Source organism: Aulonocara sp. 'chitande type north' Nkhata Bay, linkage group LG7, assembly GCF_057382095.1.
Source record: "Aulonocara sp. 'chitande type north' Nkhata Bay isolate Kocher_YH1m ecotype deep benthic linkage group LG7, A_spYH_male_GT1.1, whole genome shotgun sequence".
Taxonomy (NCBI): Eukaryota; Metazoa; Chordata; class Actinopteri; order Cichliformes; family Cichlidae; genus Aulonocara; species Aulonocara sp. 'chitande type north' Nkhata Bay.
Window position 1 is genome coordinate 27,961,575 of NC_141350.1, and position 24,834 is coordinate 27,986,408.

Below are 24,834 nucleotides of genomic sequence, written 5' to 3' on the forward strand. Positions count from 1 at the left end.
ACAGCCTAGAATTTAAATATGAAGTTGATGCTAAATGCACATTTAGAAGTCCATGTCTCAAAAGTAAAATCCAAATTTCTGGTTGAGAAAAAAAAAAAAAAAAAACACTTTTAGTTTTAAACATTGTAAAAAAGTTGCCTATCAACAGGTTTTTGGATCTGCACAAATACTCCAACACCACTGTTTGCAGGAGGTCAGAGGTTCAAGAGAACATTTGCAAGACTGAATGCATGTCACCTTTAAAACACTGTAAAGAACAAAACACATTTGTAGCAAAGAAGCAAAATTTCATGAACACCTGACGAGGGCATGTTAATGTATTAGTGAAATATTTAAGATATTTGTTGTTTGATATTTTCACTTTTCATGTAAAAAGCTCAGTAGGAATATAAACTTTTGCATAATAAAGAAGAAACTCAAGGAGTATTTTATGCTTATAAGCATAGTGACGGATTACATGGGTGAGCCTTACTTGACAGGCTGCCAGGTTTCCTTCTGGAAGCTGCGGTGGATTGATTGAGCAATGGCCAACTCCATTAGATCAATGTATCGTACCACCAGTGGGATGTACAGGTCTTGGAGGTGTTTGTGGAACATCCCATTGCACAAGTGAGCTGTTTGGGGGGGGGGGATGAGAAAAATGTTATAACTATGTGGACTTTCTGTTCACATTAACAGTCATTAGATGGATTGAGCCCGCAAAGTCTCATTTCAAACTTCAAAATAGTTTTTAGCTTTTTAGCAGGTTTCCAGTCCTCACGACTGAAAATGTGCTCTTCTGGATTAAAGTAAGGAATAAGACAAAACAGAAATGATTAAAGGTTATTCAATAGTCAAATACAAGTTTTCTGGGATAAAAACAAACAAATAAACATTAAAAAATCCACAAAAATTTAAGCTAAGACTGAGTATTTATTTTGTTTATGGTTGAGATTATTACTTCAGATATAAGAAACGTGATGGATTTTACTTCTGATATTGTTCTCTCTCACACACAGTATGCTACTATTTTTCATTCTTGCCCTTTATTAACTTCGCTTAAATTTCAGTGTAAGCTTTAGCGACACCTAAATTACTACTTGTTTAAAAGTGTAGAACTTATTACGCAACCATTGTAATATGACAAATCCATTCATGCATTGCTTTTCTGGTGTTACAGCAGCCACATCCAGTCTTCATATGGAGACTGGGAGAGCTGTTGGCATTGGGATATTTTAGCCAACAGTGTGGCTCCAACTTTACATTAAGAGTTTTTGTTTTCTTATGTGACATTTCCTAATTGGACAAGCTGATACAGACATTTTACCCAAATTAATATCTATTTGATAAATTCTAAAAGTTTAAATTAAAAAGCTTCACTAAATTCAAATGTATACTCTAGAAGGTCTACACGTCTTTTATCAAATGTCATTGTGTCCACAGGTGTTCCTATTATCACTCCATTATCCCCCATTCAAACTGTAATGGTGGGTTTTGGAAAGACAGATAAATCCCTGCAGACAGTCGACAGTCCACAGTGAGGAGAGACAAAGATAAGGTGTTGGTGAGAAGCAAGCAAGCTGGTCTCCCAGGACTTCATTAGTTTTAATTCCTCTCACTCTGCTCCATCATGATGAACACTAGCCTTTTTGCCCACTAGAGAGTAGAATCCACCTCCCTCACGAAAGCTTGTCACATATGACAATCAAGTGAGCATTTAAATAATCTGCAACCGAGAGATAATACACACGCTGAAGAAAATACTTAGAAATCAGCCGACCAGTGAGTATTGCAGAGGATTTGTTGTCCAAAAAAACAATGATGTGAATGATTAAAAACGACGACATATTATATTTTTGTGAAGCTTTGAGAAAGCGATTCATAAATAAACACTCTTGTCCATCAAATCGTTTTTTCCCTCTTTTGTTTGTGAGCTGCAGCGTTTTCAGTGATTGGGACTAAAACTAATCAAACCAATCCCTTACCTCTCACTTCAAGCATAATTATAAGAAGGAAGACCTCATTTGTGCAAACAGTGAAAACTATGATTTCGCTCATACTCTGTTTCATCTTTTTCTATTGCCTCGTTACACTCCAAATCAAGTTGGCTAATGTTGTGACACTTGGAATAATTATGGTACAAACAGAAGATGGTAATTAGAAAGAATGCAAGATATGAGCCACAGAAAAGAGATTTGTGGTTTCTATGCATAATGAAACACTGAGTCTTTATTCTCAACACCGCCCTTGGGCTGTCTATCTGCCTGCCTGTCTGTTACTGTATTTGAGGTATTTTGGCATCCACCATGTTAAATATTGCATCTTGCCAAATCTCTGCTGGCTTGAAGACAAAGCCCCACAGCTGAGGGAGGGTTTGAAAGGAGAAACACAATGAGCCAATTAGATTTTTTCTCCAGCAGTCAAATGAAATATTTACAGTGAAAGAAAGTTTATCAAGGAAGAGAATTCAATATTTACAGTGAAGTACAGTTCATTGCGGTAGAAAATGTTAACAAAATCTCAGGAATAAAAGTGCAACATTTATGTTTGTCATAATTTGAATTCTCCAGGTTCCCCTTTTAGGGAGTTTTCTTTTTCCATTGTTGGGACTTTGACATGAAACCTACATTCACATAACTTGGGTATTAATAAACTTCCCATTAGCTGCAACTTATTCTTTAGGAATCTTGACAAAGCAAAAAAATTAGAAAGTATTATTAAACTGGATCTGTTCCTCTCATGTCTTGCTCTACTTGTTTGCTCTTAGACGGTGCTAGAGTAGCTTTGCACCAGTCACAGTGCAAAACAACCCTTATTTAACATGCAGAACTAAGTTTGTTGTGAAGAGGGAACTAAGTGCCAATATGAAAACAGCAAATGAAGTATAACAGAGAAGCATCATGGTTTGTTGGTTGCTTTAGATAAATTTACCAATGATTACTAGGTGCTGCTCACACATTCTATCTGCCACCACCACTACTTTTGGAACTTGTTGAAATGTGGGCTTGTTCCCTTAGTGTACCAAGGCAGAACAGGTCTGGCAGCAGCACTGCTTAGTGGAAAACAGGCATTTGACATCATTTCCTGTAATGAGCTTTAGCAATCAGCTCAAAGCAGTCCTGAGCTTTAGAGAAGGCCTTAAAAAATGTGTTCAGAAAAACCAAGACCTACGGTCTGTTCGTAGAAAATTGTTGAAGAGCTGAAATAGTGGGAAGCTATTCCAGGAATCGATCGACTGGACCTGAAGAGCTGCCTCCATGTCGGCTCTGTACAGAGACAGAAACTTCTCAGCATGTTCAGCCATCAACTCTGGCCAACATGAAAAAGCCTGGAACAGATGCAGATGAAACGAAATTATATCAGAAAAACAGATAATGCAATCACAGAGTGTTCTTTTGGTTTTAATACATTGATTTCTGCTCATTTTAGATCAGTTCTTTGTGTCTGTACTCATTCCCAGTAGTATAATAGTGAACCCTGTGACTAGTATTACTAGTGTTACTAGTATCTCCCATTTTGACCTTGGGACTTCCAGGCCAAATTCGGCACAGATGTTTCTATATACTATGCCGGCCACTTGGTTATGGCGTTCCATGTATGCCCGAGCAAGTAGTCGGTCGTGGTCATCTTCCTCATGTACTCGTAGATATTCATCGTCTCATCCTGGACTGTGATACTACAACTCAAAAGTGTCGGGCCTCCTTCCGCTTAGTGTACAGTCTCAGGATACTTGGTGGTTGCAGCTTTCATAGCAGCCTCTTCCTCTACATCCCAGGACTCTGGGCTTGTAGCTTGAAAGATAGAGACCATCCACAGGGCGAGGGGGGAATTTATTTTATTTTAAAATATGGTTTGTTTATCATGAATTTGTCCACTGGATAAGAACTTTGGTGTGGCTTTCTTTAAATGATTGTTGTTGTTGTTTTTTAAATGCAGAATATTTACAATGCAGTGAAAAGGAGTTGCACAAGAGGATAATATTAAGTGGGAGATCAGCCAGTCAATTATCATTTATATTTTATAAACCTTTTTGACTGTAGCTTTATAGAGTTGCAAAGTAAGTATGAGGTGAAAGTTGAGGAGGATATATGTGGCAAAAAGTAGAGGAAATAATGGAATGGAAATATTATTTATATGTACACTCATACAAAAAGCAAAACCTACAATGTACATAAACATCTAGAAGAATCAATGTTTATTTTCAGAAAACCTCAATGTAGTCTATACTGTAACATCCTTACAAGACTTTAAAATAATATAAAAAGAAAAATCCAACAATCAGATGTCACCCTGTGAGCAAGCACTTTGGCATCAGTGGGAAGGAAAAACAGCCATCTGCCTCGACCGGTTTGGGGTTAAAGTAGGGAGATAGGACAAAGGACATGCTGTGAAAGAGGGCCAGAGATTAATTACTTAAAGGACTGTTGGTAACGTCACATCACTTGATCATCTTTTTGATGTTAAAAATATGACAACAAAATTATTCCCCAAATATAGACAGAGAAAAAGGATTCACATTTTTGTTTTTGTCTGCCAACTTTCCAAGGCTAACCACAATTCTGGTAATAATACATAAACACACACATATACAAACAAACACACACACATATTATATACATATTTAAACATATATACACACATACACACACACCCCTTGTGTGTGTATGTGTGTATATATGTATATGTATATATGTATATGTATATGTATATATGTATTAGGGGTGCAACGATATTCGTATCGATATTGAACCGTTCGATACAGTGCTTTCGGTTCGGTACGCATATGTATCGAACAATACAACATTTGTAATTTATTTTATCAATTTTCCTTCTGACGATGCTGTCTGTGTTGAGCGCTCAGTGAATCTGCGTTCGACTACTCCGCCTAGGCTGCACTGTCGAGCGCAGATCCACTGAGCGCTCAACACAGACAGCATAGTCAGAAGGAAGAGCGCAGGGCAAGCTAGCAAGACAGAAGTTAAGCTCTCCTTGCAACATGGACTTCCCCCACCCTCATTCAGATCTGGCGTTTGGAATTATTTTGGTTTTCATGTGACGTATGACCCTGAAGGTAAGCTAGTCATGGACTAAAGTAAAACAGTATGTTGGATGTGCCACGCAATGCTCAATTACATGGGTGGGAGCTAGTGTGTTAGCGCAGTTAGCTCGTTAACGTGTTGGCCGTCTAGCCCCATGCACGGAGCGATCGGCGGTAGCTCGTTAACGGAGATTTGCCGTGTTGCGGCGTTAAGGTCATTTCAACGAGATTAACCTGAAAGCACTAGTGGGAACACAACGAATATGACTGCACATTTATGCCGACATCATCCTAGTGCAAAGACAAAAACAAGAAGCATGCTACTAACTTTAGCCGAGTCATTTAGACAGCTGTTAGCACATGATTCTCCTTATGCTGCTGAGAATATAGCCCAGAAGAAGCGGATAGTATAACTTTTATTTTGGAAAGAGACATTTCTCTGTAATAAACTCTCTTTTCCAAAGATGAGTGATTCCTCAATCAGATACAGGGCTCGCAAAATCGCTAGCCCGACGTCCTGGAGCTAGCGATTTTTCCAGTCGGGCTACCAAAATCTATCTCTGCCCTGCCCGTCGGGCTATCGTAGGAAGGAGAAATATATGTCAATGCTTTTGCATTCTTTCGGAAATGTAGCTGGGTAATTATGTCATTGGCATCGGTGAGCCACTGTCAATATGTGACATATTGAAATCGCGTTTGAATTTCCGCTAGTTTTTTGCTTTCACTTTGCAATCGCGTGAACTGTGTATAGAGAGCGACAGCACTGATCTGTGAGTGATGATAATTTGTGCACCAATTCCTCTGACATCGTCTTATCAATCGTTAGCTTACTATGCAAACATGACAAGTGAAATCTCCCGCAGCTTAAACATGTGAGAGGTTGATCGCGCAGAGAATCGCTGAGCTTATGTGAGTGCGTGTGTAAAAGCAGCAGGATTTATATTTTAGTTCTGCTGAGCCAAATAAGACAGGTCAGGGTGAAGAAGTGACAGCCAAAGAAAAGCTTACCACAAAACGGAAAAGTTATGACAAATGAGACTATAAGGCAAAAAGAAAGTGCAGCTTTATGGTTTCATGGACAAAAGAATTTCTGTGGCTGCAATATGACGAGCTATATAACCGGGGCTGCACATAAGTGGTCCGCAGGTGCGCATTCGCTGTCAAAATAAAAAACACGCACAAGGGTTAGGGTTAAATTTAAAAACTGTACTTTTGAGTTAAAATATATATTTATAATTTTAATAAATGACAAATTAAAAAGGCATGAACATTTTTTTTGTATCGAAAAAATATCGAACCGTGACACCAAAGTATCGAACCGAACCGAACCGTGAATTTTGTGTATCGTTGCACCCCTAATATGTATATACACACACACACACACACACACACACACACACACACACACATATATACACACATACACACACACACATATATACACACACACACACATATATATATATTTATATATATCATTCAGTCATGCTTCCTTGAATGATTTGATGCCTTTTAGTCTCTTTTTTTCATTTAATTAACAGAATTTATTCACAGGCAACTTGAATGAATACGGCGTCAAGAAATCATTCGACATTAATTGTGGAAGAATTGTCAGCCTGTGTTTTCATTTTGCAGTTTCCAGCATCAAGAAACTGAAAAGGAACATTTGAAATATCGCCTGATTCTCCCCTCAAGGTCACAAATACAAGGCATTACCATGTCAAAGGAGCTTGCAAAGAAAACCGTCTGGACTTCTTTAAGTTGCTTGAAGACGTTTTCAAGCAACTTAAAGAAGTCCAGATGCTTTTCTTTGCAAGCTCCTTTGACTACGATGACCTAGATGACTGAGAACCTTCACAGACATACGGCATTACCATGTCATTTTTTTCTGGCATCTTACATATCTGCCTCATCTTCCTCTGTTGAACAGAAAAACTGACCTCAGCGCATCAGCATATGATTTGAGGCTGGATGCACTTTTCTCTCCAACTTCATGTAGCTATCAACAGCAGAGGTCGACTTAGCGAAACAACCTTTGTTCACTGGACTACTACACAGCCTTGATTCTCTTCAGTTAGCTGAAGAAACCTGTGTTAGTGAGTCGTTAAAGTTTTCACAACAGCACCTGTGGGTTTTTTGTTAAAACACTTAATCGCTTTACAAAGAACCAGCAGTCACAGTAGTGACCTTGGCTCACATCTACTTTTAACAGGCCAACTTTACTTTCCTAATTCAGTTTTAGTCATCAAACATTTTAAGAGACATTAGCCCTTTCACACATAGTGGTTACTACAGTGGACAGCTATTCAAAGGCTGTATTCTTGTATTTGTGTCAGTGTTGATGGTATACTTGCACATAAACCACTACACTGGACAGTGGTGTGTCACTCCATACCCTGCCACCCACTGGTCCTTCAATGTTACTATAGATGTATGACATGTCTCATTGTAATTTTTTTTATGCCTAAAGATGAATAAAAATACTTAAGAAAACAATGCTGATTGAGGTTGTCATAATTCATGCATGACAGCCCATATGGAAAAGATACATATAAATCTTATAAGGTTTGTATCGGTCTTGTGTGAAGCTTGTATGAAAAGCATACAAAAGTGAAGACAGATATAAGATCCCTTGAAAAATCATATAAATGAAACTTGTATGTTTTGGATAATTACTAAAACAATATATGAAAGTGGCCACTTTCATGAGTAAATCATATAAGCCTTATATGATTCACTACATGAAGTAGGCCACATCTGATGCAAGTCTTTTATTAGTTTTTTCTATTTCTTTTCCATATGGGAGGGTTAAACACATGGTAAGTGGATTAAACATAGTTTCTAATAAAATAACTCCACTTCCTGTTTTTGCTAGATACAGGATCTATTCCAGATGCTCAACTGTTTGAGTGGTTTTCTAGCCAAACAAATGCATGCAGGTAAATGTGATCAGAATGATACTAAGGGTATTTTTTGGCACCACAGGAGAAATTGTTATAGTAAGTGATAAGGTCTGTTTGGCAGACTAGGTTGCATTTGTCCCAAAGATACAAGATTTAGGTCAGGGTTTTGCACACGGTAGTTCTTCCACCCAAAACTGGGGAAAACTAGGAAACTTTTCTTTCTACTTTTAGGCAACACATTTGTGTTGTTATTTTGGGTTTATACTGCTAAACTGATAAAGAGATGATTCATTCTATGAGTGTGAGGCAGACAGATTTTATAACCAAAGAGTAAAATAAACCAGTAACTTAGAGATACGATCTTATATGAGCCCTGAAAAGGTTAAATGCACTGGTTCTTATATAGCGCTTTTCTACACTACCGGAGCACTCAAAGCACTTTATACAACATGCCTCATTCACCCATTCACACAAGCACTTTTTTCTAAGCTTAAGTGTCTGACATTTACACGCATTCATAGTTGGAGCTTTAAGTTGCTCATCACATTATCATCTACTAATATTTTGCTCTGTAAAAGATACAAAAGTTAACTACATGGCAGAGAAAAGTGAACTGTAAACAAAAAGTATTTGCCCGCTTCCTGATTTCTTTTTTGCATTTGTCATATTTCAGATGTTCAAACATATTTTAATATTAGACAAAGATAACCCAAGCAAATAAAAATGCAGCTTTTAAAAAATGATATTATTTATTAAGGGGAAAAAGTTATCTAACCTACTTGGCTGTAAATGAAAACCTACAGTGGGGCAAAAAAGTATTTAGTCAGCCACCGATTGTGCAAGTTCCCCCACTTAAAATGATGACAGAGGTCAGTAATTTGCACCAGAGGTACACTTCAACTGTGAGAGACAGAATGTGAAAAAAAATCCATGAATCCACATGGTAGGATTTGTAAAGAATTTATTCGTAAATTAGGGTGGAAAATAAGTATTTGGTCACCTCAAACAAGGAAAATCTCTGGCTCTCACAGACCTGTAACGTCCTCTGTAAGAAGCTTTTCTGTCCCCCACTCGTTACCTGTATGAATGGCACCTGTTTGAACTCATCATCTGTATAAAAGACACCTGTCCACAGCCTCAAACAGTCAGACTCCAAACTCCGCCATGGCCAAGACCAAAGAGCTTTCGAAAGACACCAGGAAAAGTATTGTAGACCTGCACCAGACTGGGAAGAGTGAATCTACAATAGGCAAGCAGCTTGGTGTGAAAAAATCAACTGTGGGAGCAATCATCAGAAAATGGAAGACATACAAGACCACTGAATCTCCCTCGATCTGGGGCTCCACGCAAGATCTCATCCCGTGGGATCAAAATGATCATGAGAACGGTGAGCAAAGATCCCAGAACCACACGGGGGGACCTGGTGAATGACCTGCAGAGAGCTGGGACCAAAGTAACAAAGGTCACCATCAGTAACACACTACAACGGCAGGGAATCAAATCCCGCAGTGCCAGACGTGTTCCGCTGCTGAAGCCAGTGCATGTCCAGGCCCGTCTGAAGTTTGCCAGAGAGCACATGGATGATACAGCAGAGGATTGGGAGAATGTCATGTGGTCAGATGAAACCAAAGTAGAACTTTTTGGTATAAACTCAACTCGTCGTGTTTGGAGGAAGAAGAATACTGAGTTGCATCCCAAGAACACCATACCTACTGTGAAGCATGGGGGTGGAAACATCATGCTATGGGGCTGTTTTTCTGCCAAGGGGACAGGACGACTGATCCGTGTTAAGGACAGAATGAATGGGGCCATGTATCGTGAGATTTTGAGCCAAAACCTCCTTCCATCAGTGAGAACTTTGAAGATGAAACGAGGCTGGGTCTTCCAACATGACAATGATCCAAAACACACCGCCCGGGCAACAAAGGAGTGGCTCCGTAAGAAGCATTTGAAAGTCCTGGAGTGGCCTAGCCAGTCTCCAGACCTCAACCCCATAGAAAATCTGTGGCGGGAGTTGAAAGTCCGTGTTGCTCGGCGACAGCCCCAAAACATCACTGCTCTCGAGAAGATCTGCATGGAGGAATGGGCCAAAATACCAGCTACTGTGTGTGCAAACCTGGTAAAGACCTATAGTAAACGTTTGACCTCTGTTATTGCCAACAAAGGTTATGTTACAAAGTATTGAGTTGTATTTTTGTTATTGACCAAATACTTATTTTCCACCCTGATTTACGAATAAATTCTTTACAAATCCTACCATGTGGATTCATGGATTTTTTTTTCACATTCTGTCTCTCACAGTTGAAGTGTACCTCTGGTGCAAATTACTGACCTCTGTCATCATTTTAGGTGGGGGAACTTGCACAATCGGTGGCTGACTAAATACTTTTTTGCCCCACTGTATGTCTTACATTGTTAAAGTAACCAAAGCATTACTGTGACCTCTGCCCCAAAACCTACGGCCTCACCACAGACAGTAATTACTTCTTATTTTATCATTTACACACTCAATTTTATAAGAAAAAACTCAGTTTTACCAGAAAAAAAAAAGATGTGTAACCAGTAAAGCCAGTAAGTATTTTGTAACCACAGGCCATACTATGAAAACTTTACAGGCTGGTGTAATGATGTACAGTGGAGGGGAGGATAACTGCAAACAGCAAACTTGCCTCTCTTCCCTTCCCATGACAGAATAAAGGAAAGGGAGAAAAAGAAAGGAGCCAAATAAACAATCATGCTAAAACAGTTTTCTGTTATATAAAAAAAACAAGTCAAAGTGTTGTTTAAAAACAAGACTGTTTTTATATCCATCATATTCAAAATGGACTTTTACGTGATGAAATGCTTCATTCACTGCTTTAGTTTCCTTAGATAATCCCCCCAAACATATTGAAGAGTCAATCTTTAAACAAAAAGACTCCAGAGAGAAAAAAGCAGCATTAGTAAGAACTGATTTAAACACTAGGTTGTCACTCTGACATCTCTGTATAGAAACAGCAACAACACAAACTAGCAAGGCAGTAAGCATGCCATCCAAAGACACAGCAACTGAGTAAACAATTATTAATTTCTAAATTTAAGCTGTGACAGCTTGCGATGGTCTGAAAAAAAAAAGGCCTCTAATTTGTAGTTAACATCACATCTGAAGCATCCACCAGTCGCCATGGCAGCGGCAGAGCATGGCTTGTTAATAATAGTGCAGAAACAGATGCCTGAGTGCCATGCTGCCACTTAGGGCTGATTAAAAACACCACATCTCAACACCTAGGATTGATCAGTTTTACACTGTGGCATAAAATTCTATGTGCATATGGGGTGTGGGCGTTGTTTTCATCGTGCCTCTACTGCAGACGTTAATGCAACGCAGCCATTTGCCATGTCATCTGCCATTTTAACATGAGCTGCCAAACAAGGCAAAGAAAAGAAAAGAAAAAGGAAGTGCTGTGAAAGTGATCAAGAGACATATGAAATGATCAAGTGACATGTGGCATCTTTGCCACTACCACTCAGATGACGAAAAAACCCCTCATAGTTCGAAAAGAGTTTCAGAGTTACGCTTCTGCAGTTTGAAAAGACTTGTTAGCGAGACGTATTCTCACAACACTGAGAACACACAGTTTTGAATACTTTAACATACACTACGTCAGATGCAGTCGGCTTTTAAGATTTGAAGAACTTACTAGTTTCATAATGCTTCTTCACTATATAATGGATAATTCTGGTTGCAGTTTTTTTCCGTTGATATCAGCATCGGTGTGACATCCAAGGCCCTAGAGTGGCACCAATTGATAGTTTTTAGGTCAACCATTTCTTCTTATGCCAATTATTTTATTTATTTACTCAATGATTCAGACTTTAGTTTAGATTTTTGGAATTATCCATTTCTAAATTCCTTAAGCTTAAAACATTCCTTTTTTGATAAAGCATATAGTTAGGGCTGGGTCAGGTGACCCTGAATCCTCCCTCAGTTATGCTGCAATAGATGTAGACTGCTGGGGGATTCCCGTGATGCACTGAGTGTTTCTTCTTCAGTCACCTTTCTCACTCACTGCGTGTTTATATACTTTTCTGCATTGAATCGTACTTGTTATTAATCTCTGACTCTCTTCGACAGCATGTCTTAGATCCTGTCTTCCCTCTCTCACCCAAACCAGTCAAAGCAGATGACCGCCTGGTTCTGCTGAAGGCTTCATCCAGGTAAAACCTTCCTTCACACTGTTGCCAAAGTGCTTGCTCATAGGGGGTCATATGATGCTGGGTTTTTCTCTGTATGTATTATTGTAGGGTCTACCTTACAATGTAGAGCCCCTTAGGTGACTGTTGTTTCAATTTGGAGCTGTATAAAAAAATTGAATTGAATTAAGAAATTTACAATACAATTTTATTTATATAGCACATTTAAAAACAAGGTGTATGCCAAAGTGCTTCACAGAAACCAAATAAGAGCAATAATAAAATAAATAAAATAATATAAGTACAAATAGAATATACTAACAGGTGGGAGACATAACTAACCAATGATACCAGGCATAGTAGGCACGAGCCGAAAGGCTGAAGGCTGAAGGCAAGGCTAAATAAATACGTTTTTAATCGAGATTTAAAAGATTGAATTGAATCAGACGCGCGGATAGCTTGAGGAAGATTATTCGAGAGGTAGGGTGCGACAGCGGTGAATGCGCGGTCACCTCTGGTCTTAAGGCGGGATCTAGGTCGCACCAGGAGCATTTGGCCTGCTGATCTAAGCGCTCTCCTAGGGGTATAGAAGCTGAGGAGATCCTTAAGATAGCTGGGCGCGGTGTTACTTATGATTTTAAAAGTGAGCAATAAGATTTTAAAATCAATGCGATGTTTAATGGGGAGCCAGTGCAGGTCGGAGAGAACTGGAGTAATAGACTCAAACCTTTTTTTTTTTTTTTTTTTCCTAAATGACATCAGAAACAGCAGTATGCGACATTACGTGATGGCAGAGCTTCAGTTCATCCTTTGTCATTTTTTTTTTTTTTTTTTTTTTTTAATAAATAGGACAGGGGGAATGAATGAGAGAAAGAGGGGGAGAGAAAGAAAGAAAACCAAAGGGGAGAAGAGACGGTGAGAAGGGGGGGGAAGAGAGAGAAAAAAAAAAAGAACTCCTGGGTCACCTGTATGGAGAAAAAAAAAAAAAACAAACAAAAAAAACAAACAGAGGAGACAGCAAACAACAAAGAGCAACATAATAATAGAGAAAACAAAGCACCATCACAATAAACTAGCTAGTCATAGATATCAATATTTACTAAATAATAAACGATATTGTGCAGCACGCAAGATAGACAGCGCACAGTGTGCTTTGAGGCAGCAGCCAAGAAAGCTTTAGTCCGCGTCTGTGAATACCCATGTGTGCATACCTGTGTGGATCAGCATGCTTGCATTCCAAAGGTTTCTCCATGTAATGATCTGCTAGGGAGTGTGGGGGGGCCACAGCCCCGTCCTCCAGGGTGTGAAGCGGGTATGGAGGAGATCAAAACTCCAGACATCCAGAGGCCCCCAGAACACAAGAGACCATGGAAGACCAACAGAGGGGCAGCCGCGCCACTGTTCCAGTAAGAGCTGAGGAGAGTCCCAGATGAGGGCTCGCCCAGCAGCCGCGGAGCAGAAGTCAGGGGGAGTTGCAGTGACGCGCCCGTGAGCTCCGCCGGCCCCCAGCTGCGCCTGAGTGACCGAGCCCCAGGCCGAGAGGCCGGGGGCACCCCACCTCCAAAGTGGCCCGAGCGAGCCCCAGGCCCCAGGCCCCGACAAGCGGCCGCCAAGGAGTGAGCCGGTGTGTACCCGGACGCCCACCCCCAGACACAAAGAACCACCAACACACCGACACCTGAGGGAGTCCGCCACCGGCAGGGGAAGTGGTGGTGGGTGGAGATAGGCCTCCAAACCTTGGAGGGCCTGAGGTGTCCCCAGAGAGGTGGCGTCTGATACCCAACCTGACATATAGACACAGACATACGGGCACACACAGACACAAACATCCATTCCCACCCTCATGCTCTCATATGCACTCACTCCACACTCAACCAACGTGGAGACAGACATAAAGAGACGCTGTACACACAATCACACTCCCCAAGCGTACTCTACAAACCGGGTCTAGGTACCCTTGCCCCTGGAGGGGGGAATTGCACCCAGACCCAGGTGGTGTACCCTTTTCCCTGTGGTGGGGAGAGGCAGACCACCCCGACTCCGCAGCAGCAGGGAGGCCCCACACCCCAGACCGCAGTCGGACGGCCAACTCCTCCTACAATAGACAATAGACTCAAACCTACCAGTTCCGGTTAAGAGACGCGCAGCAGCGTTTTGAACAAGCTGCAGTTTGTGAATAAGGGCAGAATGGAGACCAGTATAAAGGGAATTACAGTAATCTAATATTGATGTAACAAAGGCATGGATACGTTTCTCCAGGTCCTTACGTGGTATGTAGGGCTTGGCCTTAGAGATTACACGTAATACAATACAAAATACTACATAGAGTGCACTATACAGGTCATCGGATGTTCAAGATGGGCTTTACATCTTCCAACAACTGCTCACACTGTCAAGGCAATACACCAGACAATTATATCCACGCTCTTTGGTTCTGTCCACCAGTGCAGATGTTTTGGCGCGAGATATGTGAAGACTTATCAAAGTGTCTGAAATGTAACATTCCAACTTCCCCCTTAGTGTGTCTACTGGGCAGCTTAGATAATGTCACTTCAGAAAAGAATATCGCCCATATGGTTTTCACTGCCCTATGCATAGCCAAGAAAACTGTCCTCATGAACTGGAGAAATAAAAATAATCTTAATTCTAACCAATATAGAAATTATCTATTAGATTACATTAGTCTTGATACAGCCTCTGCCACCACATCAGATCAATTGCTCTGGGCTCCTTTGATCAGCTCCATCACCTAGTGGGGGTGGGGGGTCATAGTTTGGTCCCGCCTTCACTGTTGTGATTGGTGTGGGGGTAGGGACAGGCTTAGGGCGTCGGGGGGTTCCCCGGAGGCATCTTCCTTGGGGGGCTCAACCCGGGGTAGCGGTCATGTCCGGTTGGGGGCTCTTTTGGCTCTCGGGTGACTGTTTCCTCGTGGCTGCGTGCAGCGGGGCTAGGGGAGGGTCTGTGCTGACGGACGTGGGTTACTGACCTGGTAGCCTGTCTGCCCCTGGGTGGGTCCGGGATGGGCGTGAGGTTCTGGGGGTGCTCCGTCTCTGGGCTGGGGCCCTGGCCGGGCCTCGGGGCCTTGGGTCCTGGTTTGTGTGTTGCCGAGGTTGTGGGCGGGTGAGTGCATGGGGGCCCATCCCTGGCGCAGGGTGCCGCCGGTGCGTCGAGCCACCTGGGGGGCTCTTCAACTGGTGGGGGAGATTGTCACACCTTGCAGGAGCTTTCCTCTCCTCAGGAACTCTCTGCAGGAGGGGGAGATACAGGAGAGGTGGAGGAAGATCTCAGCCTGGGTGTTTATTGTCTTATGTAGTCTGGAAGATGAGTGGATGGTGGGGTGGGTGCAGTTTTCTCTGTGGTGGGGTTGGGTGGACTGTCCCGGGCTCTGTGGGGCGCTGCTGCGCTGGGCCCCGGTCTGGATGGGCCTGGGCCCCCTTTCCCTGGCGGGTCGCGGAGTATGGGAGTGCCTACTGGGGTCAGCGGGGGAGCTGGCCCCAGGGAGAGGGGTCACCTGCCCCTCCCTTCCTTCCCTCCCCATCTCCAGCTGCCTCCCTCTTCCCGCTCCACCACAACCACCCACACATGCAGGGCCTTGGAGTAGGGGTATGTCACCAGGGTGCAGAGGAGGCTACCCCCCCCCCCTCTGTCCCCTTCTGGCTGCCTCTGCCTCAATTTTATCCCACAACTTAGGCATTCACATTACTCACACTCTCATTACACATACATATAGGATCTTGGGGGTGGGCACGATACACGGAATCCAAATTACCATCAGGGTGTACACCCCACCCCCGGTGTCGTTGCCCACCTCTCAATTTTAAATACACGTAGACATTGAGGGCTAGCAGGAGGGACTATGCGCTTACCTGCTGCTCTCTGGCAGGTAGCTCCATGCCCTCCTGGGTTTTAAATGCACCTTAGAACACACATGCATCAACACTACAATGAGCGGGTGGAGGGAGGTTTGGAGTCTTCTCTTACCCCCATTCTCTGCGGCCTGCTGGAGCGGGGGGCTAGGAGGAGTTGGCCGTCCGACTGCGGTCTGGGGTGTGGGGCCTTCCTGCTGCTGCGGAGTCGGGGCGGTCTGCCTCTCCCCACCGCAGGGAAAAGGGTAACACCACCTGGGTCTGGGTGCAGTTCCCCCCTCCAGGGGCAAGGGTACCTAGACCCGGTTCGTAGAGTATGCTTGGGGAGTGTGATCGTGTGTACAGCGTCTCTTTATGTCTGTCTCCACGTTGGTTGAGTGTGGAGTGAGTGCATATGAGAGCATGAGGGGGGGAATGGATGTTTGTGTCTGTGTGTGCCTGTATGTCTGTGTCTATATGTCAGGTTGGGTATCAGACGCCACCTCTCTGGGGACATCTCAGGCCCTCCAAGGTTTGGAGGCCTATCTCCACCCACCACCACTTCCCCTGCCAGTGGCGGACTCCCTCAGGTGTCGGTGCGTTGGTGGTTCTTTGTGTCTGGGGTGGGCGTCCGGGTACACACCGGCTCACTCCTTGGCGGCCGCTTATCGGGGCCTGGAGCCTGGGGCTCGCTCAGGCCACTTCGGAGGTGGGGTGCCCCCGGCCTCTCGGCCTGGGGCTCGGTCACTCAGGCACAGCTGGCTGCCGGGCGCGTCACTGCAACTCCCCCTGGCTTCTGCTCCGCGGCTGCTGAGTGGGCCCTCATCTGGGACTCTCCTCAGCTCTTACTGGGACAGTGGCGCGGCTGCCCCTCTGTTGGTCTTCCTTGGTCTCTTGTGTTCTGGGGGCCTCTGGATGTCTGGAGTTTTGATCTCCTCCATACCTGCTTCATACCCTGGAGGACGGGGCTGTGGCCCCCCCACACTCCCTAGCAGATCGTTACATGAAGAAACCTTTGGAATGCAAGCATGCTGATCCACACAGGTATGCACACAGGTGTACACACGGGTATTCACAGACGCGGACTACAGCTTTCTTGGCTGCTGCCTCAAAGCACATTGTGCGCTGTCTATCTTGCATGCTGCACAATATCGTTTATTATTTAGTATCTACTGATATCTACTGCTAGCTAGTTTATTGTGATGGTGCTGTTTTTTCTATTATGTTGCTCTTTGTTGTTTGCTTTCTCTTCTTTTTTTTTTCTCCATACAGGTGACCCAGGTGTTTTGGTTTTTTTGTTTGTTTTTGTTTTTCTTTCTTTCCCCCTTCTCACCGTCTCTTCTCCCCTTTGGTTTTCTTTCTCTCCCTCTCTTTCTTTCATTCTTTCTCCCTGTCCTATCCCCCAGTCATGTCTGTCCCATTTGTAGCAACTGAAAATAAAATAAATTCATAATTATAATAAAGGTCAATCAAATGGACCAATATGGCAAGGCCATGATGATCCACTTGGTAAAATAAATCCGCTTGGCATCTTTCTTGGCCTTAAGACAACAATTCTGATGGCTAAAGATCCAAACGGGACACAAAAAAAAAGAAAAAAAAAAAGAGATTAGACGTAATTGATAGAAGCCAGATTTAACTACAGAGGACACATGTTTGTCCAGCTTGAAGGAACTGTCCAAGACAACACCCAAGTTCCTCACAGTGTCAGAAAGGGAGTTGGCAAAGGGCCCAAATACACCAGTTAGTTCAGCCCGAGGGATGGGAGTATCAAAGATTACAATTTCTGTCTTCTTATCATTTAAAATGAGGGAATTGCTCAGTAGCCAGTTTTTAACTTCACTCATACAATCAAAGAAGTGTTGCAACGATGACGCGACATCCTCAGCTAGTTCAAAATAGATTTGAATGTTATCTGCGTAAAAATGAAAGGAAATATTATATTTATCAAAGATTCGGCCCAAGGGTAACAAGTATAAAGAGAACAGCAAAGGACCCAGCGCAGACCCCTGGGGGACACCAGAGGTGACAGGGGCAGTGGAGGAGGAGTAGATAGGATTTAAACCAGCTAAGGGCACTGCCCGTGATGCCCACCAGATGCTTAAGCCTCATTAAAAGGACATTATGATCCACCAAATCAAAAGCAGAGGACAAATCAAGCAAAACTAAGACCACAGGGTGCCCTGAGTCAGCAATTGAGAGAAGGTCATTAAAGACTTTCAGTAATGCAGTTTCCATGCTATGGCGTGGCTTAAACCCCGACTGAAATTATTCCCCAATATTATTTGCATCCAAATAAGTTTGGAGTTGGGAGTGAACAATCTTCTCTAGGACTTTAGACAGAAATGGGAGTTTGGAAATAGGACTAAAGTTAGCGAGATCATTCTGATCGAGGAAGCTCCTTTTGAGTATAGTTTGCACTACAGCGTGTTTAAAGGCAGCCGGAACATAGCCCAATAACAATGACAGGTTCATTAGTGATAAAATATAGGGCCCGATAATGTTAAACCCTTCTTTAATAATGCGAGATGGAAGAATGTCATGAACAGCGTTTGCATTTTTCAGGTGATCAATTATACCCCTGAGAGTGGGCAGTGAAAGTGGATCAAACTGATTGAGGTTAGTGGAGCATCGTAAAGCTGGGGCCTGACTCATCACAGTGGGGTGCGAGACTCTTAGAGATAAGATTCTGCCTGTAAAATGATTTAAAAATCCTTCACAAAGAGCTAAGGAAGCCAGTCTAGGCATTACAGGACAGGGATTAATCAATGAGTTAAAGGTTTTAAATAAAAAATGTGGATTGTGACTGTTATCTGTAATGACAGCCGACAGGAAACCTGCCTTAGACAACCTAACAGATTTCTGGAATTCCAGGCGGGTCCTGCGAAGGATGTCAAAAGACACCTGGAGCTTATCTTTTTTCTTTTAAATTTGCATATTTTTGTCACTCAACACATTCTGAGGTGGGAAAAAAAGGACCTTCTTTGAAATAAAAGTCAAAAGTCTAGCAGTCTTTTAAATTGCATCTGAAGTCCTAATGTATTAAAGACAGAAAAAAAGGAATAAAATACCTCAGAGTGATGTTCTTCATTCTGTTGCAAGACTTCGATGCAGAGCTCTCCCAGCCTCATCATGTCCTCCAGTCTTTTCTCTGGAGGTACCTGATGTTCCACTATGTGGGAAAATTCCATAGCAAAGAAGCAGAAGCCATTGCAGATTAGTTTTACACTCAAACATGACTACAGAACATTTCAGAGAAGCCTCTGTTGTGTGTACAGTATGTTGGGTTCTGGGTCAAACCCTACTGATCACTAACAAATCTATCATTACGTTATTCATGATCATCTATCGTTTACTGTGATCCTCTGTTCTCCCTTCAAGCACCACCCTGAAGTGACATCTTTTGGTAAAAATCAAGCTATAAACTCTCACCCTTGATTTTAGCATATTCAATCAACTGACTATAGTTGATTTGAGCTGCTTGTTCCAGACACCTCTGCACCAGTTTCTTCATATCCTCTGGAGGAACAGGGGTAGTGATGTCTTTCATCAAAACCTGAAAAAACACATATCTCATTTAGGTCTTCTTAGAGCTCAAGAGAAGCCCCACTGTATGGCTTGTCAAACCTTCTGTGTGTCAGATGCAGCCAATCAGAATAAAACCGGTGGTCAAACAGTAGGATAGCCTCCTTGGACATAGAGCCACATAAAGTGGGGTGTTGAGCACCAGAGTAAAAATATGACGTGAAAATAAGTTGGATAAAACTTGATTTTAGTCAGGATAAAAGTCAGAATACTTTCTGGGTGCTGTCATGTTGAGCTTTATTTAAATTTCCATGTATCCATCCATTTACATTATATATAATATATACATTAGGTGAATGTGCAGTAGTAGCATGTATGCAGCAAGCAGGTGAATTCTGTACATTAAGTGAATTAGATTCACTTAATTAATTGACTTACTTGAACAAAGATTTGTTCAAGTAAGACTGGGGTTAGCTTTCTTGCCTTTCTAGCAGCATAAGTCTTCTTCAAGTCTTATTCCCTTGAAAACTGGTCTGTACTTTGTCTGAAGACATTGATAATCACTTGAAACCAAATTGCACAGATACGTGATTAAACTGATTCTAAGACAGCTGATAAACAAAGGCAACACGCTTTCCTTTTCTATACATGTATGTTACATGTTTCATGAAAAAACTGTGCAGGACATTTGTACAGTGGTGCAAAAAATATTTAAGCCCTTCCTGATCTCCTAACTTTTTTTGTATGTTTGTCACGGTTACAGTAAATGTTTCAGATGATTAAAAAAATGTAAATATTAGACAAAGACAACACAAATAAACACAAAATGGGGGGTGTTTATTATTAAGTAGAAAAGAAATACAAACCTGGATTATGACACATACAAAAAAATCGGGGCAAACACTTTTTCACACCACTGTGCTGTATGTTAAAATATGATTTAATCAGAGGCCAATTACCCGTTCCTGAAGGGAGAGCGTGGCCTTTAGGGCCCCATCTGGTCGTCCAAAGGGAAAGCAATACCTGCAGATGCAAAACGTAGGCAGCCACTTAGAAACAATCTCAAGGACAACTTCATAGAAAAAAAAAAGAGAAGAAGAAGAATAGGAAAATGCGTTCAGTGGCAGAAAACGGTCAGTTGGCAACAGATGGCTGCCTGCTCTTGTCTAATTACACTGATGAAGGAAGCGTTTCTCACCTACAGCTCCATCGGAGTACAGATGAGGCAGTTCATGCAGGTTTCTCGTTGTTAATTGACAAGTGAACAGTACTTAATAAACAAAGGCATGCAGTCACACAGGTCAGCCATTTATTAGACCAAAAAGAAATACAGGCAGATGTTTTGCTCTGCTAACAGAGAAGAAATTATGAAACTCACTAAACTAAACTAATATCACATCGGACTTTGTTTAAAGATTCAATTCATACTTTATGTCACAAGTTCATGATGTTCATTTAAAAGAAAAATCAATCTCCACTAAAGACCAAAATGCTCAAAAGGCCTGAAATGTCTTTGATAAATACGTATTTTATCTGCATCGGCAAGCAAGCTTCTGACAGAAAGGAGACATAAGTGGTGATAATGTTTAAATGAGTGAATATGAGATATCTGATTAAAGAGAAAATCGGCAGAATTTTAGTCAGTCAATTCTATTTTAGTCAGTATGGGAAAACGAGGATTTTTAAGTGCTATAGTAAAAATTTTATAAAAAAAACCAAGACTATTTATGGTAAATCTTCAAAGTTTCTAAGCATATGTAATGATAACTGTGAAATTGTATCTTTATATATTTAATATTTTTTAACATATTTTTAAAAAACCAATGAAAATGTTGTGCTTTTATTTTTAATAGTGTAATAGCTTTTGAGGTATTCATGTTCAAACATATCCACAGATTTCAATCTGGGATGGACCATTTTTCAAGAGACTTGAAAAGTATTTGATATTTGAAGCTAAAATTTAACTGAATCCTCTTTGGACCATAAATGTCTATTTTATTTTAAATAGTTTTTTGGAATTTGACTTTAATGAATAGAGACAATAAAGACAGACAGGAAAGTGGAGGAAGGAGAGGGGAAGACACGCTGCAAAGGGCTGCGGGTCAGACTTGAACCCAGGCCGCTACTTTCTGGCCATGCGGCATATGGCTGCCTGCTCACCCACTGAGCCAAACCGGCGCCCCGACCACAGAGCTTTTACACAAATGGGGGAGGGATGAACAGAATGTTCTAAAACTTGGCTGACAGGGCTGAGACAGAACGACCCTTATATAAATTTAAATGACACAAGGGAAAGAAATTGATGATGTGAAAGATATTTAATTGTTGATGGCACTAGTACAGCACATTTACTGTTATGACATCTACTAAGGGAGTTTCAACAGCGTTTCTCTGATTAACCTTCACAAAGAGAAATTTTACTGAAGTGATGTAAAACATGAGGGTACAAGCATCATGTTATCATCTTTCTGACCCATTCATCCACTCCAACCTCTTCCAATGTTGAAGCACTACAGATGCATGATGTAAGTTAAAATTTCCTTTGTTTTTCTGGTTGAGACAGTAGATATGACAGTGCTAATAAAGGTGAGAGATCGTTTCCAGTCTCAGACATGAAAAGCTCTTTTTCATGTCTGATTTTATTTCATTTCATCATCCAAATATTGTCTAAGCAATCTGTTTTGCTTTCCAAAAACTATGAATCCCACATGCACTTAATAAAAAAAAAACAATAACAACAAATAGTAACTATGCATTACTATGTACTGGACCAGACAATATAAGTAAGAGACTGCAGGGATTTTCAGGTTTCACTCAGACAGCCACACTGAAGCCTACTGAGAACTTACACTAAAATTACAGACTGTCAGACTAATTTTCAGTTTGTTAACAAAAAGCTGATATTTTTCAAATAAAATAAACGGTGGTCTGCCTGAAAAATGTGAAACTGGAGGAGTAGGACTGATTATCAGTGATTCAATGTAGGTACGGGGACAAATTTTATAGTGAAAGGAAGTTAAAAGACATTAACAACTCTGACTTAATCCAAACCAAACTGTGGAAATCCATCTCTTTTCTGGGTGACATTTGCATAATCCCTGCCTTGTCTTGGCCATTGTTTATCAGCATTAGCCTCTTGTTTAGGTGAGTTAGTAATGACTCCTGCTGATCGACCCCCTCTTCCCGGCCCCTCCTGTGTTCTCTGGAGCCAGATGGAGGGCCCTCTCAGACATGAAGGGTTTAAAGAGATGGGTTTCAGTACAGTTAATGGCACAGGTCCATTCAGATGAGTGTTGCTCAAGGTCTTGGGGCTGTCGCTTTCACACCATCCTCACAATGTGCTCAAACAGCAGCGGCATTGCTGAATGGCAGCACGCAGATTCAGGGAGGTCTCATCAGCTGCCATCAATACATGTCTTGCACCTGTTGCATGTTGCCGATGGTGCTAAAAATACCCTGACTGCTTTCATTTATGAGAATGAAGATAATGTTTTTATTTTTGTTTTACAAATTTTCGGCATTTTGTTTTTTGTTTTTGTCAATTTATTTTTAAATGCTTTTTTTATTAAGTTTTAACACCCCCACCCTCCCACGACAGTCCATCTACATAGTTGGCAAATCCACAATCATAGATTAAGAAAACCACACATTGTAATAAGAATATAAATGATTACAATAGTAATAATAAACAATCTTACTGTGTAGTCCAATTTATGTATGTCTTTTTAAGTTAACCAGTTAGCAACAGCCATCAACTTAACAATTACAGGCATTATTATTTCAACAAGTTCCTCTGAAATAGATGACCTGAACCTAGAAATCAATTTATACTCCCAGAAGCAGTGACAATATGAACAGCACTTAATGTGCAGAGGAGAGCGAGAGCAGTTTATCTTGTGCAAAACAACAGAATGAAGAATCTAACACTGAGTTTCTCTCAGTCTGTTGCATATGAAGGTAGATTTGATCAGGACTATAGCTACCTGCCTGTCATCCCTTACATATTCTGTGCCTAAATCCTTTACCCACTTATGAGGAGAAAGAGAAGGGAGTAGAATACAGAAGGTGCTCCAAGACAAATATCCAAAGAAGCGTTCCTTTGGAAGTTTTGCCTACAACTGTTGGCTCATCTTCAAACAGGTCTCCAAGTACATGAATCCCCCTGTCCCACCATTAATGCTGTCATATAAAATAGGATTGAGCTTTACCACTGGACTTCTATTACGGACATCACAAGTGACCAGACTCCATGGGGAGTGTGGAGAACAACTCCACGAATTAATACATGATTCCTTTTAAAATACGCATGTAGCTAAGACCAAAAACAGCAGGCATGGCAAACCCAGTTGTACAACAGAATTTTAGGCATCCGTGTCTGTATGTAATTGTAAAAGTCTAAGCCTCTGTTTAGGTTTTTTGCCATCCCGTATAAAATTAGAGACGGCCTTTTCTGTATCCTGAATTTTCTTCTTCGGCAAGTACAGAGGATGCATCTGCAGAGAGTATAAAATACGAAACAAAGTGGTAATTCATGCCATCATTCAAGGTCTATTTTAACTGCATGCAATAAACTGGAAGAAAATTGAGCTTCCACAGGTCCACATGTTTGGTGATATTTTAATTCCTAAATATGTAAATCCAGATACTGACCGACTGAAGGGAATATTGTTCATTGTCCCCCACATTTCCAGTAGTGTGGCCTGAGATTGACTAAAGTTGACTTTTTAACGAGTTATAGAGCCTAATTCACTAAAGAGTGTTAGAGTAGCCACAACTGATAATCAAGAGGAGGACAAAAACAAAAGAATATCATCAGTCAGACATTTCTGAGGAGAGAAAAAAAGTCTATTCTAAAGTTATGGAGGGCGACATACAAGTTGTAAAGAGATTCACACATTTTCTTGGAGGGAAACATAAAAGTACATACAGGCCCTCCTTAATAGTTATTGTTTTGTCAAGTGTTAAGGAGGGCAGCAATGTAAAAAACGAATTCCCATGCTTTTTGAGTTATATGATGCCAGCCTAGCTCCTTTGCAATTTACTATGGTCCAGATCTGAAAAATGAGTTTCTTAAAATTTGCCATTTCTTTCTTAAGGAGTGACAGGATATTGACGACATGGTTGATGCCCTTCAGATTAAGTGATAGAATTTTAATATCACTCATATGTATTATTTTTCATGTGATTATGAAATTAGTAATCACACACACAAGAACTGGTGCATAGCACACATGCAGTGTAAAAAAGACTGTCCCTAATAACCCACCCACAACCACAAACTCCAGCTTTGAACAGCCCCACAAGACCCCACAAGAACAGAAACAAATAAACACAGAATGGAATTATGACCTCTTGAGCAAGTGAAGCCAAG

At 41.5% G+C, this 24,834-nt stretch overlaps 1 protein-coding gene across 1 annotated transcript in view; it reads right to left on the minus strand.

The window, feature by feature from the left end:
• cadps2 (Ca++-dependent secretion activator 2) overlaps positions 1-24,834 on the minus strand; it is a 191,475-nt gene that overhangs the window by 47,597 nt on the left and 119,044 nt on the right. The window contains exons 15-19 of the mRNA XM_086299782.1: positions 20,423-20,486; positions 19,371-19,494; positions 19,010-19,110; positions 3,151-3,307; positions 473-614 (exon numbers count right to left, since the gene is read on the minus strand). Coding sequence (XP_086155908.1) covers positions 473-614; positions 3,151-3,307; positions 19,010-19,110; positions 19,371-19,494; positions 20,423-20,486 — 588 coding nt within the window. The remainder of the gene's footprint in view (positions 1-472; positions 615-3,150; positions 3,308-19,009; positions 19,111-19,370; positions 19,495-20,422; positions 20,487-24,834) is intronic.